General features: G+C 34.3%; 1 protein-coding gene across 1 annotated transcript in view; it reads right to left on the bottom strand.

Annotated features, from left to right (window-relative positions):
* Nucleotides 1-14,897, bottom strand: part of ARMC3 (armadillo repeat containing 3) — a 52,220-nt gene that overhangs the window by 25,927 nt on the left and 11,396 nt on the right. Inside the window, exons 4-9 of the mRNA XM_082014962.1 lie at nucleotides 12,934-13,002; nucleotides 12,395-12,570; nucleotides 10,824-11,018; nucleotides 9,821-10,004; nucleotides 4,921-5,073; nucleotides 4,695-4,800 (exon numbers count right to left, since the gene is read on the bottom strand). Of these exons, the coding sequence (XP_081871088.1) occupies nucleotides 4,695-4,800; nucleotides 4,921-5,073; nucleotides 9,821-10,004; nucleotides 10,824-11,018; nucleotides 12,395-12,570; nucleotides 12,934-13,002 (883 nt within the window). The remainder of the gene's footprint in view (nucleotides 1-4,694; nucleotides 4,801-4,920; nucleotides 5,074-9,820; nucleotides 10,005-10,823; nucleotides 11,019-12,394; nucleotides 12,571-12,933; nucleotides 13,003-14,897) is intronic.

The raw sequence follows: 14,897 nt of genomic DNA, 5'->3' as shown, positions 1-14,897 counted from the left end.
CATAAATTAACACACACATTCATGCAAATATATCATCTTACGTAATACCAATGCCTCAATATTGATCCATTTATGTGAATTAGGTTCCATCTACAGTCTTGAAAAAGAAAAGGTATGATTAAGTTTCCCATTTTCTAATAGGGAAGATTACTACCTAGTGATATTACTACCTAGTGGTAATAATAATTACTTCCTAATGATAATAACAAAATTTGAAATGTAAGAAAAATGGATATTCTTTAAATTTATTCCTTGACAGCCACACCCATCTTAAAAACAATAAATACCTGTTGTGGATACTGAAAAATCTCCATTTAAGAGGGTGAGAGACTCTCCCTACAGGTAAGCATTATCTACATGGAACAGACTGAGATGTATTTTGGGTTGTTAGATCAGTATATGAATTTCAGTTTGAAATAGATGCAACACCCACTGAAGTCAAGGGAACAACTCACTTTCTCCTCACTGGGCACTACCCATAACCAATGAGTTCCCAACCTATCTTCCCAACCCCAACCTACTTCCAAATCTTGGAAATCTTGACACACATGAGAAAGCTCTCATTCAGATGCTGTGATAATGCCTGTAACTGCCTCTATGGACATAATTTTGCTAATGTAAATTGGTCCACTGATTTCTGTGAAGAACTAAAGAATCAGAAAATTAAATAACATCAAGCTTTCTGACTTTGCAATTTTGGGGGTGATACTTTACTATCTTGAATCCAGATATAATACTTAGAAATATGTAACATGACACTAATTATAAACCCCAGGAGAAATATTCTGCCAGATCATAAGTCTGTCATGTACCACAATTTGCTGCAGCCCCTAGTACAGCTGAACAAAAACCATCCCTTTCCTTCTTCCCCCAGACCAAACTCTAACTGAATGCTATAAATTTTGCACTTAAAATAAACAATTCAAGACAAATATTATTGAGGCTGTTAATTAGTTTTCATGTCCAGTACAAAGCTCTAAATTTCAGGGCATATGTTTTTCTTTAGTGGTAACTCCATTAGGTGCCCAGAATTCAGACATTGCCAGATTTATGAAGACAGCTATTAGAAATGGCATTTATACTATGACAATACTGAAGAAAAGAGTTGGTCAAATTAATGTCTAACTGGTGCACTTGAGATCTTATTTCTATGCAGTACTTCTAACTAATATAATATTTCTATTTAACACTATTAGTTTATCCTAAATACATGAAAAGCAAAAATGATGATACTTTAAGCGGGAAAAAATAGGCAAAGGCTGAAGTAAAACATTTGGTCTGTAGTAGTTGTATAGCACAGAATAATTTATTTTTCTCTCCAATAGATGGCACTGCTGCTTCTTTGTTTGTGTGCAATTTTTCAATTTGTGCATAACATACATTATTGAAGTGACTGTGCCTACATTTCCCAATGCTTGGACACATCAAAAATAGACAGATTTCACAGACTCTTTATAATGGCATTCTGCTGCCCAAATAATTGCATACAGTTTTCAATAAAGCAAGTTAGTGTTCTGGATTAAAAAATGTGAAGTGGATGCAAATATCCAACTGAACATAATTCTCTTCTTCCCAGAAGCAGACCCATAGAAAGAAATTCTGACACACATATCAAGGATGGCCTCAGAGCTATACAGATAGTAATATCCCAAAATAATTTCTTCATCATATGTTAGAATAAACACATGGGATTTTAAACTGCAGTATACTTCGCAATTTTATTTTTATTTAGCGTAATTACTGACAAGTTTACAAAGAACTTATCATGAATATGCAGCAGCATTAAAATTCTGTCATTACTTTATGATAAAATTCTGATAAAAGCATCATCTGGGGCTGTCAATCTGTAAACTAATGAGGCATTTGACCACCATACTTTTTTCTGTATGCTACTGAAGCATGACACAACATCAGCTATGCAGCAAAAGCTTAAATGCTGAGATATTTTTAAAGTTCTTTACAGTATTTTTCATGTGTTCTGATAGAGATCATATTGAAAATCCAGGTTTTCCCGTAAACCTGAAAACTCAAAAACGTTGGTATGGGACTCATGTTCTCTTCTGCTCTAGATCTGTGGTTAAAATACTACGGGGGTCAGAGTCATTCATTAAGTTACTTACTTTTGCAAAATCGAGGTTGCTTGGGGACTTGTGTGAAATGACAAGCTGGTCTCTGTCCCGTTCATCGTGAACAGGTGTTCTAATTACAAAACCTCCACCATATTTGACACCTTTATTAGCTGCCTCAGTTGAGAAACAAAGGATTGATTGGGTAAGGGTACAGAACTAGTCTTTCATTGCTGTGGGGAAGCACCTAAAGGTCAAGGTTAATATACGTTAGTGGGGGGTAGTATTGCCCATTGCCTATGCTGTTCTTGTGTTATTAATCAATGGAAGACTTTATCCTTATAAGCTAGCTATTGTGGGAGCCTTAATTATCCAATTTGTTTTAACTTGGGGTTTTTTTTTCACATTATATGAAAAGCAGACAACAATTCTTGACCAAATATTCCTAACAGGAACAACAAATCTTCAGCAAAAATATCAGTGTATTGTACTCTGTTTATGTTCTATAATATATACTGTACAAAATGAAAGGGCAAAATACACAACCTTCAATCAATATAATACATGCAAAAATGCTCATGAAATGAAATATGGCAGAACACATGCATATGAGTTCAACAAGATGGGATTTTTGGCTGGCTGGTGAAAACATTTATAGTAAATAGTCTTCTCCTGTAATGTAGCCATTTTTTTCTTGCCACATAAGGTCTACCTGCTACTACTAGCTTTATGATTTAATATTCTTGGAGGGTTTATAACAAGAATCTAATATATAACCAATAAAAGGGCACTAGTCTCATTAGCCTCATTTGGGATGAGAATATTGTCACCATAATTACACAGCAAAGTCACATCATTGTAAAAGTATATCAGCACCTTCATTATATGTACACTTATTTTCAGTGGTTTACAGACACACACACAAAATATTCCAGTATGAAGTATACTTATGGTAACTCAATCTGGAATGCATTTTCTCCAAATTATTTTTTTTCCTATTATAAGAATGTAAAATAAACATGGGCCAGATAGTCAGTGAGCTGGAACTATACCAATTTTATCAGCTGAGGGTTCAACTCTATATATTCATTTAAAGATCCTAGTCACACTTGGACCCTTCTATGACTTATTAATGATTTTGATTTAGAAATGAAGCTTTGAAGTAATTATATAGTCACATGGCATTCATCCAATATGCATATTTAATGTAAATTATTGCTTCTTGATTTTCACAGAAGACGTGTGATTAGATTATCTGGTGCTTCCACATTGTTCTTGGAGCTGGACTGCAAAGAGAGAGAAGTGTACATAGGCCACCTTTACAATTTCCTGACTCTGCCCAGCAAGAAACAAATCCAAACTCCATTATAATGCAGAGGAACAGAGACAGCTATTTCCCTGCCTGAGATCTCAGAGAATTGTTCTAGCAGTTGAGCTAAACAATGTCCTGACTATCTCCTTGGCAAAATAAACTGGCATAAGCTGCTATACCAAGTCAAAACTCTCCAGAGATTCCCTTTTCACAATGTGAAACCTCAAAGGGCTGCGCTACGAAAAACAGCTGTAGCGGAGCTGGAAGTTTGACCCCTAGACTCCAGTACTGTGCTCTTTTTATGTGTGTATGACTCCCACTGACACCAACTGAAGAGTCATGCACATGAGGAGAGCAGAATATCAGACCAAAAAAATCTACTATGTGAATCTGAGAACAGAATATTATTCTCTTGTGTCAAATTATGGCTCCATCTGGTAACATTAAGTGAATACTGGTGACTATTAGAGCTGAATCAATAAATTGAAACAAATAATTTATTTGGTGAGTTATTTTACTTTTTCACTTCAAAGAATGCCTGTGAATGGATTACAACTTCCTTGAGTATATTCCAGGAAACTTTTAAGGAATTTTATTTTATGGTTTGTTGGTTACATATGATTGCTCATATACGTCAGACTGCTCTGTTTCTTTTCCCTGAACAGAACTTTTAATAGAGTTGGGATAACAGAACTCTGCAACTGACAGTAGAATTTAGTTGATACAATTATTTTGGAACTTATAGTCCGCTAACCATCCTTTGTTAGTTATTTTGCATACTGAAGTTACACTTCTTTTCTTTTAGATAATGCACTAGAAACATGCTCTACTACTTGGGAAAAAATAAAAAAACCAATGCCAGAATATCTGAGTGCTATCTCCCTCAAAGACTGGGTTTAAATCAGTCAAAAAAGTTGCGTGAACCATCCAATTTTAGGGGACACCTTACTGATTTTGAACTTTCAGAAAATATGCCTTATCAAATGTCTTAGATTATTTGGCATATTTTCCTCATATGTTGTCTTCAAAACATGATTTATATTTCTGCTTTCATTACATCTGCTTCATACCTTTTCTTAATAAAGCAAACGTTAGTAGAGATAGAGTAACTCTTGTAACACTGATGAGAACCAACCTATTCCAGATGACTCATAAGCACCAAAAAGTGCCTTATAGTCAAATTCGAACAGACCTGCCTTGTGGGGTAAGGACAAGATGAGGCATTCTTTAAAATCAAAATATTTTCACTTATGTTCAGACTAGTGTTTTAGATTAGACTAGTGTTTTAAATTATAAGCTAATTATTGCAGACTCACCTTGCATTACTAGGACTGGCTGCTGTCAAATTAGCTAATGCTGTCACTGCAGCTTCTTTTACCTCTTCATTGTCACTGCTTAGCAACTGTACTAGCTGGGGAATCCCTTTGAAAGAAATAATTGTATACATGAACCTTTAAATAAACCATGACAATATGCAAAATTATAGTATGTTCCTTATAAAAGGAAAAGCACAGACTCTCAATCCCTTCCCACCTTACTTACCCTGGAGTCCGAATGCACGTTTGCTAGCTAAATTCTCACACATGGCAGAAATTGCTTGGGAAGCAGCAACTTTAACTCCATCATTATCAACTTCCAAAAGGTTTATGAGACACTTCTCAACCTCCTCCTCACTTAAGATTTTTCTGTTTTCAGCTTTAAACGAAAAAGAACAATAGCATTATTCTGCATTAATTTTCCAAATCGATGAAAGGACATATAGTTGTTTCCAACATAACACTTGCTTCTGATACCATGGAAATGGAAATATTTTGGTAATAAAGGCAGCAGCAATTAAGGAATGTGCATGAAGGACCTAATCCAAAACCCATTAGACTTCAGTGAACTCTGAATCAAGCCCAAATGATGACTATTAAATGCAGCTTTAAACATACATAGCCCAAAATGGATGAGAACAGAAGTGCAGGTGTTTGTTAGAAAGAGGCCCGAGTGAAACTTTTTCAGCCAGAAAGGCACTGGACAGCATAGAAGCTCTACAGTTACAAGGGTCAATAAACATTTAACCTTATGCATAGTTTAAAGTGGATTAATTACATGCTGCAAGTTACATCTACATGGTAAAATTTGGTATCAAAGAAATTCAGGAACTGAGAAGTCAGTAGGACTTGGACACATTTGGAAATTTTACCAGTGCTTACTAATGTTTTGAGGGATCATTCCCTTATTTGGACTGTTGTCTTATGAATAAAAAGTTTAAAAATTAAAGAAAAATATTGGAAGTTCACAAAGACAATGAAAAGAAAGTTTGACTGAAAATCTAGTTACAGCAGAAATGACTCAATGTACATGCATGAGATGGCTAGCCATTTTCTCCTCTCTAGCTCAATTTTAAATACTTTTAGAATCATCAGAGATAAACAATTGAAATCACAAATAAAACAGGGAGTATTTTAAGTGTCAGCAGAACCTTGGCCACAACCTGGACGCATTATCAGCCAGCTCTCAAGAGGAGGCCTCAACTGGGATTACAGACCATTTTGACAAATAATAAAGTATGCCACTGGCCTGTTGCTTGCCAAAGTAGTCCATAATCCCTAACAATGATCTCTAGAGGTTCTTCATATCTCAGTAATTTCATTCTTGTACAGCAAGTTACTTATTACTATACAGATTTTCTCAAAAATTATTCTTGCTTTTAAAGGCAGGTGTGATGATGCATAAGCATTTCATTTTAAATTTATGCCTATATGAAATAATAATATGAATAATTAATCTGAATGAGTGAAAATAGTGGTTTAAAGTATGTTAAACAGAATAAATATTTTTCAATAATGTAGAAAAACATATTTTGGATTTGAATTTACAGGAAAGAGTATGGACCTATATTGAGCTAGCTAGATTGATAGATGAAAATTATTAATATTTTAAGATCCAGGTGCCAATTCTATTTAAGGGATGAATATTTTCGGCAGATACTCTCTGTTTGTATGAGTTGTTTCCTTTGGCTTTTACTGTAGAAAAGAAAGAATGTACAATTGAAAAGCATCCTTTGTACTCAATTCTCATGTCAGTGCCAACACCATATTTACAGTGATGAATTTCTTGACCCCTGAGTAAACTGAATACGTTGATTTAACACAAAGTAAAATACTCGGGCACACCCAACTAAAAGAGTCTGGAGTACTAACACTTCTGTCCAATTTTCCATGCACTGACCCCATCATGAGCCAATCTTTGTTTTTCAATGTATTTTCCTATTTCCCCTTCTTATGCCAAAATTGTGATCAGAGTTCTACTGATTAACTATTCAGCTCACTGTCATCACCTTATGGAATTATTTATACCAATTTCAAATGAAAAAAAGTTAATGTTGAATAGTATCATGACTAACTGGTTTGGAGTGGAGATAACTCAGATGAACAAAAACCTGTATTATGAAAAAGCATATGTTAATCAGGCTACAGAGCATCTTTAGTATGCTCCCTTTTGGAAAGATTTGCATTTAGGTACATGTAAAGAATAGGAACAGCTTCAAACCAGAAGTCTGGCAGACTAAGGCCAAACTTGAGCAAGCATGATCATCACTTTATATACTCTCCATAGCATTTTGTTGTTGCTGGTGTGTCTGTCAGGGGAAAGCCAGGCCCTTCTTAATCAACAGTCCAGATAATTCACGCACAGATATTCAATAATTTATAGCATTAAATTATGTTTTGCATTCTGAAATGACTGCATTATTTGCTGGACAAGGAAGGAATCACAGTAAAATTCACCACTGTAATTCTGAGCATAAAAAATAAAACCATTGATAAATTAATATATTAAATTCAAAATTATGTTACAGAACAAAACAAATTTTCGGAGGCAAAGGGATAATGATTGTCTCACACTAGCTTCTGTGAAGAAAACCAGCTCTATCCTGGCTGAAACCAGGACAGTATAGAAACATGATCAATTTTAATTTATTTAAACAGAGCAGCATCCTAAGAATGCTATTTAAAATTAAATATAGGGTTTATACCATTTAACTTATTCTGAGATTAAGAATAGCTCTTAAGGGATACATCTGTTTTATAAACAACAACAGAAAGTTACAGGAGTCCCTTTCCAAAGGGCTGAAAAGGGCATAACACAAAATTGTTTGCTAAGATCACACCTATCAGGAAAAAAACAAAACTAAATTCCATCTAACAACAATAATAATTTCAAAACCAGACACTGTTGTATACTCAGCTGCCAAGACTAAAACAAACAGAGAGATACATGTTCTATCATAGCAGAAGTAAGTTTTTAATTTCAATGAAAAGCAGTATTTTTTTCCTCAAGTATGCAGAAAATTCTCGTAAAATGCAACCTCGATTATGAAACCTGAAGAATGTGGGCTACTGTATGGCTATTGCAAATATAATGAAAAAGTCATAGAAGAACTTAGAGCTGTGTTCTTTTACATTGGATTTACATCAAGACAAGTATTAGTATAGCATACATTAATGTTGCAGTTTGGATAGGCTGTTTAGTATATTTACAACCAGGATCCAAACAAACAAACAAAAACTGCAAATATTTCTTTCTTTTTGCACTCGACTACTTTTTGCAATGGCCCCAATCTCACTTTTCTTTCCACTGGAATGCTGACTTTAGACCAGTATCTCTATGTGTCTGAAATAAATGCAATTCTGGGAGCCATGTTGAGGAGCAAGTTTGCTGGAGTGCGTTTCCCACTACACCAGTACAACGTGTTGTCCTTTGTCTAACTGGTCATCACCAAAATTCTACAGCTTGGAAGCAAATATTTTAAATCTTCTTTTGATCTATTTTCCCAGCTTGCTGCATCCATACCAACTGTCATAGGCTGAAGAAGAGAGCAAACCCTTATAATGAAACCACATTGACTCCATTTGTAAAGAAGTATGACAAGACGATCCATTCTCACTGATGGTAACATCCCATGATATAAGATCATGGGCAGTACTGTAATATATTATGTGTAGCTCTTGCCACTGTGCTTTAAAAACGTTGTGTTCAGACATGCTTCTGCTAACAGCTGCTAAAATATTAGGCCACAAAAACTGAAAATGGTGTGAAAGAGGAAAAGAAGTCCATGCTTATTTGAAGATAAATATGAAAAAAGAGTAAGATGCAGTAGAAAGTAGTAGGAGCAAATATAAATCTGCTTAGCATACTACTTACAAGCCTGTCACCGGACTATAAAAATGATACTGATAGTCCTAAGTAGCATAATAAAATAACAATACAGGAAAATACACAAAGAAAATACTGGCATAAGAAAGTCCCTTCCTATCTTTGATACCTAGACATTAATGAAAATAATTTTCAGTGACTTGCAAAGCTCCCAATAGATAAAAGCATACAGAAACCCACAGAATACTAGGAAAGGTAGATTCCACTCTTTTCACGTATCATTTGCAATACAAATAATTACAAATACTCAGGACGTCAAACTCAGGAGGGTGAGAAAAGAATTGGAAAGATAAGAAGGGGAGCGAAGAAAGGAGATCTGAAATACTGTAGAAAGGACAGATTATTTTAGCCATGTATTAAATTAGATAACATATTTGTAAAATACACGTAAATTAAAGCCATGATTCAACCACAATATAACAGAAATATGAATGAAATATTTAAGCTCTACTGTCATAGTTACTGCCATCAGAATCCCTTGACATAATTAAATCTTCTATAGGCAGAAATATGTTATTTCTTACATTGCATTTTGTTATATAGCACTACTAGTCATATGTTGCAACTCAGAAACCAATGTATGGAAGGAATTTCAAATGTAAATTATTTAAAGAGCATCCTTATGGGCAAAAGTGATGAGCATGTTCTGCCTAATTCAGAATTCCTTGATGAATTAAAGAAAAGCGTATAAAAAAGAACTATAAGGTGAATAATTATAAAAAGATGACAATGAAACTATTTAACTCCACTGGGAATATTAATCTGCAAGCCATTTGAAAGGCTTTTTTCATGTCCCTGTTGGAGGATTTTTAATTTGAAATTGCCTGACATTTAGACGAGCAGTTGTATGCAAAAGGAAGCAAGCTTGCGATGAAGTCTTAACTGATACCAATGAGAAACAGTACCAGCAGAGGTGGCTTAAGATGGCACTTACCTGGCATCACTAAACAGAACATAAAGATCATACTTTCAGAGCTCCATTTTCCTTTCTGATGTCAGTATCTTGTGATAATATATTACATTTAAAAATAAATTGAGGCAAAATCTTAAAATTTTCATTTATATACAGCCTAGCATCTAATTGCTGCTCTGATTGCCAAGATTCATCACTGTACTTCATTCTTGCCAGTGTTTTCCTCACCACAAGTACTACCCTCAACCAGATAAGACGGCCTCATTCTGGTTGAAAATTTACTACATAATCAAAGTCACATTCATGGATTTTTAAAAAGTCACATACAGTCATAAGCTGCTTTGGTAATTGCCTTTGCTGCATTCTTCTGAATATCAGGAACAGTAGAGACTCCAACAAATGAAAGTAGCTTCTTAAGGCCTCCCGTCTGCTGAATCAATTGCAGAGTATGCACATCTTCAAGACAATTTCCCAACACAGCAAGAGCTTCCACATGTAGATCACTGAATTCCTAATAATGAAAAAACCCAAACAAATAACCTTCAAATCAGGACTAAAATATCTTTGGCTTTTAACTTTGTAGCATAATTTTCATAACTTTCTTTTAGACAGTTTATTTATACTACAAAGTACAGCTTTTCATACTAATATGTTTAATATAATTTCTTTGATGTGCCTTAGGATGCAATACAACTTAACAAAACCAGTAAAAACCCGCAAAGTCTCTCATTTATATCAAAGTGCGTTAGGCAGGTGTTCAGAAAGGACCTGTCATCTTAAAATTTCAAAAACTTCGCGAATTTCTCAACATATTATATTTCCCATAGTGACAACTGAACTCAAGAAGCACTAAAATGAGTCTCATAACAACACAAACAATGAAATTACCAAGGTAGGAAATTATATTTAATATATAGCATATTTAATATATAGCATTAACATTGATAGCAAAGTAAATTCAGAAAAAATATCAGTGTTCAAACTAGGAACCAGCACCAGAGTTCAGCCTATAATCAAAAATTCAGGGAAAACAAGGTATAAAAGGTATATGGTGAATTATTCTGTTGTAAAACAGTTTAAGAAATGGACAGTAAATGCACAACAGTATTACTAATAGCAATAAAGCAATAAAACAAATATAAACATTTTGGTGAATCCCTTTGCTCCCTTTCTTAGTAAGCTAGGTATCCTAGCTTATCCTATTTCTATCATAGCTCCAAGTAAGGAGCTGTTTCTTTTTTTGTCACTATTCCATAACATGAATAATATTTATTAGTCATACCAACATGAGCAGCAAGAACAAAAAACTTTTAAGGCAAGTAAACTGTACATTGGTTTCCAGTATCTTCAGAAGACAATCCAATCCTTTATTTTCTCCCAGTATTATCCTGGTTTCTCTGTCTTTGCTAATTACTTCTAAGGTTTTAAGGGCTAACAACTGAATAACTGGGTATTCAGAATTCAGTAGTTCCAGCAAGGGTGGAATTACATTCAGTGCATGAACTGCAGCACGGCTTTGAAAATCCTGCAGTAAAATATTCAACAAAGAATGTTAGTGATAGAGAATGTAATAGTATATCAATCCCTGACTTTATAGAAAGAACACCAAAAATCTGATTTCAAGCATACAAGAATGAGTCAATATTCCAAAACTTCCAGTTCTGAAAATTTCTTTCTTTCAGCTAAGAATCAAACTGAATATAACCAAGCCCCAGCAACCTTAAATTCCTTTTTTTTTTTGCATGACTTAAGTACACATTACAGAATCTAGTCCTGTCTAAGGGAGCATATTTAGTCTTTTTACTATTTATTGTCTACTCAATTTACTATTACTTTTTGCCAAGTTTGTCTCAACATACATGTTTCTTTGAGAAAGTTTTTTAAATTTAGTTTAATCATTTTTATTTATTCAGTAGAGGGAAAATAGTTTTCGCACTCTACTGTGGTTGCCTTGCTGTCGTCTTTTGTTTTAGTAATTATAAAATGATGATTTAAAATTTAAACTTTAAACAGTGTATATGCAGCTTAATAAAAAAGAGCAGCAGATTATATTAAAATAGAAAAGTAGTAGAATATATTAAAATAGAAAAAAATAAATAAATTACAATTTGCTTTTAAATAGCTTACTGCACATGTGCAGCATGCAATTATCCTTATCAATATAAGCAAGCACCAGGTGCAGTTATCCAGATATACCCTGCAACAAAGACAGCGAGATAGTAAAAAAGGAGAAAGAGTAAAATGCGATTCTGAATAGACATGCTCTGATGCCCCAAAAGAGATAGAGTTATAAACTGAATTCATTACTGAATTGATTCACTTAAGCCATGGAAGAGAACTGCCATACAAATGCTCCATTCTTTTGCTAAGCAGCATATGGATGACATTAGTGCTGGGTGTGAAAGTAGCCAATAACAAGTCTATTCCTCCGAGTATGGAAAGTAGCTGTTGACAGCATTCACCTATCATTAAAAAGATGTTCAAAATCCTGACTATGGACGTGCTGGCCAAAACAAGCCACAATGCAATTGCTAGTTCTTTAATTTACTAGATTATTCCAATATTTTGGATAGACAGGTTATAATGCTCATTACTGAGATTAATATTTTCCAACTAAGAAAACAAATTCATATTTAATTAAAAAAATCTGAATCTGATTCTGATCTGACTTACATTGCTGTACAGCATGGATAATTGCATCAAGTTCAACAGAATTAGAGGCAAATCAGCTATTTTCATAAGTAATGTAACAATCAAGGACTTGGGTGTAATGTTTTCAAATACACTGATGAACACTGGAGAGTAAAGGAACCAAATATTTTTAAATTATTAACCCCACAGAGAATGGCAGGGGGAGAGTGCTTATCTGCCTCTGTAATTTAAAACAATAACAAACTTTACCTGCACCAGGAGGTAGATACATTCAACTGAATTCTTCTTAACATCAGGATCAGGGCTCCCAAGCAGACTGATAAGTGGTTCTAATCCACCTTGCTCAAATATTTGTACTTTAGTAGTATGTTCAACAGCCATGTGGGCTAGACAGAGAGTAGCAAATTCATGGATAACTACATCTTCTATGGGGAAAAAAAGAAATCTTTTTATTAAGTTTTACTCAGCACAGTATATGTTCACTAATGCAGTGGTTTAAAATATTTGAAGCCAATAAACAATAAATTTGAAGTCAAACAATAAATTTGAAGTCAATAAACAATAGCTGTTAATCATACCTGACATCTCCATAAACATGTTGCTCCATCTGTACAACATAAAACACTACTCAGTAAGAGAGATACTCCTATAAAAGCAATTACCTATTTAACATGTAGTATGCCAAATCATAAGGTACAAGGAAGATTTTAGTAAACTGTCTGATCAAATGGCAATGATAAATTATTTCTGAGTATATTTTTGCACAAGGAACGAATACTGCAAGCTACCTTCTGGCGCCAGCTGTGATATAAGTGAATTTGTGACATCCAGTTCCCTTAGTAACTTCCTGACATCATCTGCAATGAAATAAACACAAATATGAAGTCTGAATATGAAGTATGAATATGAAACACGTTCTGCTCCGAGGGAAATGTACTTATAGTTACTCCCCAAATAACAAAAAGACCTGACTGGGAATGACACACAGCTGAAGTTATACCCAAACCATAATGGGCCCAGAAAACATACAGGAGATCTTCAAGTATCAGATGACATTCTTTGATCTATACAAAGTTCCTCAATGCTTCATTGAAACGTTATTCAAAATACTTGCACCTAGCAGGTTCTCATCAAATATTTCACAGTTTTAGTTGTCAAAGAAGTCATACTCCAATAGTTAAAATTACTTGTGTTTAAAATTATCAAACTAGAAGCAATCCTTCCGTTATTTAATTTTCAAGCTATCACTTTCTAATTTTATGCTAACACAGCCCCCACTGCAAATTGAAAACATGAATTATATAGGTCTTATTAAAATCACAGCAAAGACTTTCAGTATGCATTTTTATTGTTGTCAATGGCAAATTAGTAAAACCACAACCACTCGTTAGAGCAATCAAAAAACATTTCCACTGAATCATAGAATCATAGAACCGTTTACTTTGGAAAAGACCGCTAAAAGCATCAAGTCCAACCAAACATTCTTTGGGACAGACTTCATGTGATCTTACAGGGCTGTGTTGTTACTATTAACACTTACAGTGTTGAAATGTAAGAAAAAAGGTATGAGCTGAATATACTTTTAAAGAAAAAAACAATTAAGATGTGAATATAAATGAAGATCTTCAGTCATTCAAATCCATGGCTGTGCAGCAGTGTTGGAAGCCAAGGTCTGAAGGAAGTGACTATACGCTAATGTTGAGTTGAAAGTAAGGTAAAGAGCATGAGGTCCAGTGCAACATTAAAAGCAGGGAGCAGTTGATGAAAAGACTTAAATAATGGTTAGGATATCACCATGGAAGACAACTGGGTAGAACATCTACCAAAATAAGACCTGATTATATTAATTAGATGTAGGTTTATAAAGTAATGTAAAAATAACAGCTATTGCAACTCAACCTTACGTCACTTACTCTTTTACCTTCAGGTATGTCTACATATCACTCACTGCAGCTTGGTCATTTGGCACTCTGCCATGCAGCATGGATGTAATACATTCATTCTCACCTTATAAAAAGGTACAAGAAAATCTGCATATACCATAGTTAAATCATTTAATAATGGTATGGCTACAGTAGATACACTACCTTGCCATAAATTACAGAGTCACAGAGTCACAGAATCACTAAGGTTGGAAAGGACCTTCAAGATCATCAAGTCCAACGATTAACCCAAAGCCACCACATCCCCTAAACCACACAATGTCTCTTCAAGACTGCTTGATTTTCACTAGCTCAGATACAGACAACAAAACATTTACAGCAGCACTGAGCTGCAAAGAAGCTGGATAAATAATGCATGCCAATGCTTGATAGTTCAGGGCTCTTTTTTTTGTCATCAATACTTGAGTTAGCTACTTTAAATTTAACACATTTTCTCCCTTATCACTGTAGTTACACTAATGCCTCAAGTAACAATTGATATTTAACCACAGCATTTTCTGTAGATGATAAATACTACTTTATCCTTCTCTTCCAACTTTTGTAAAAGAGTGTGTCATATCCACATTGGCGGGCATCTTACATAGTCAGGCTTTCCCTGATAGACATAATTCCATTATTAAACTGTTTCAATTTGGCCCCATCAAAACAAAAACAGGTGTTGGAGGAAAATTAACTTCTCTTCTAATTTTTTTTCAAAATCAGTGGAGTTCACGCTGACTGAATTTGTTCCTTTATTCTGGGCCTTTAACATAGGATTTTTTCACATGGGCCACCTATCACTTTGATGACCACACTTATAGACATACTAA

This window comes from Phaethon aethereus (genome assembly GCF_964289735.1).
Source record: "Phaethon aethereus genome assembly, chromosome: 2".
NCBI classification, from domain to species: domain Eukaryota; kingdom Metazoa; phylum Chordata; class Aves; order Phaethontiformes; family Phaethontidae; genus Phaethon; species Phaethon aethereus.
This window is presented reverse-complemented; position numbering and strand designations above follow the sequence as displayed.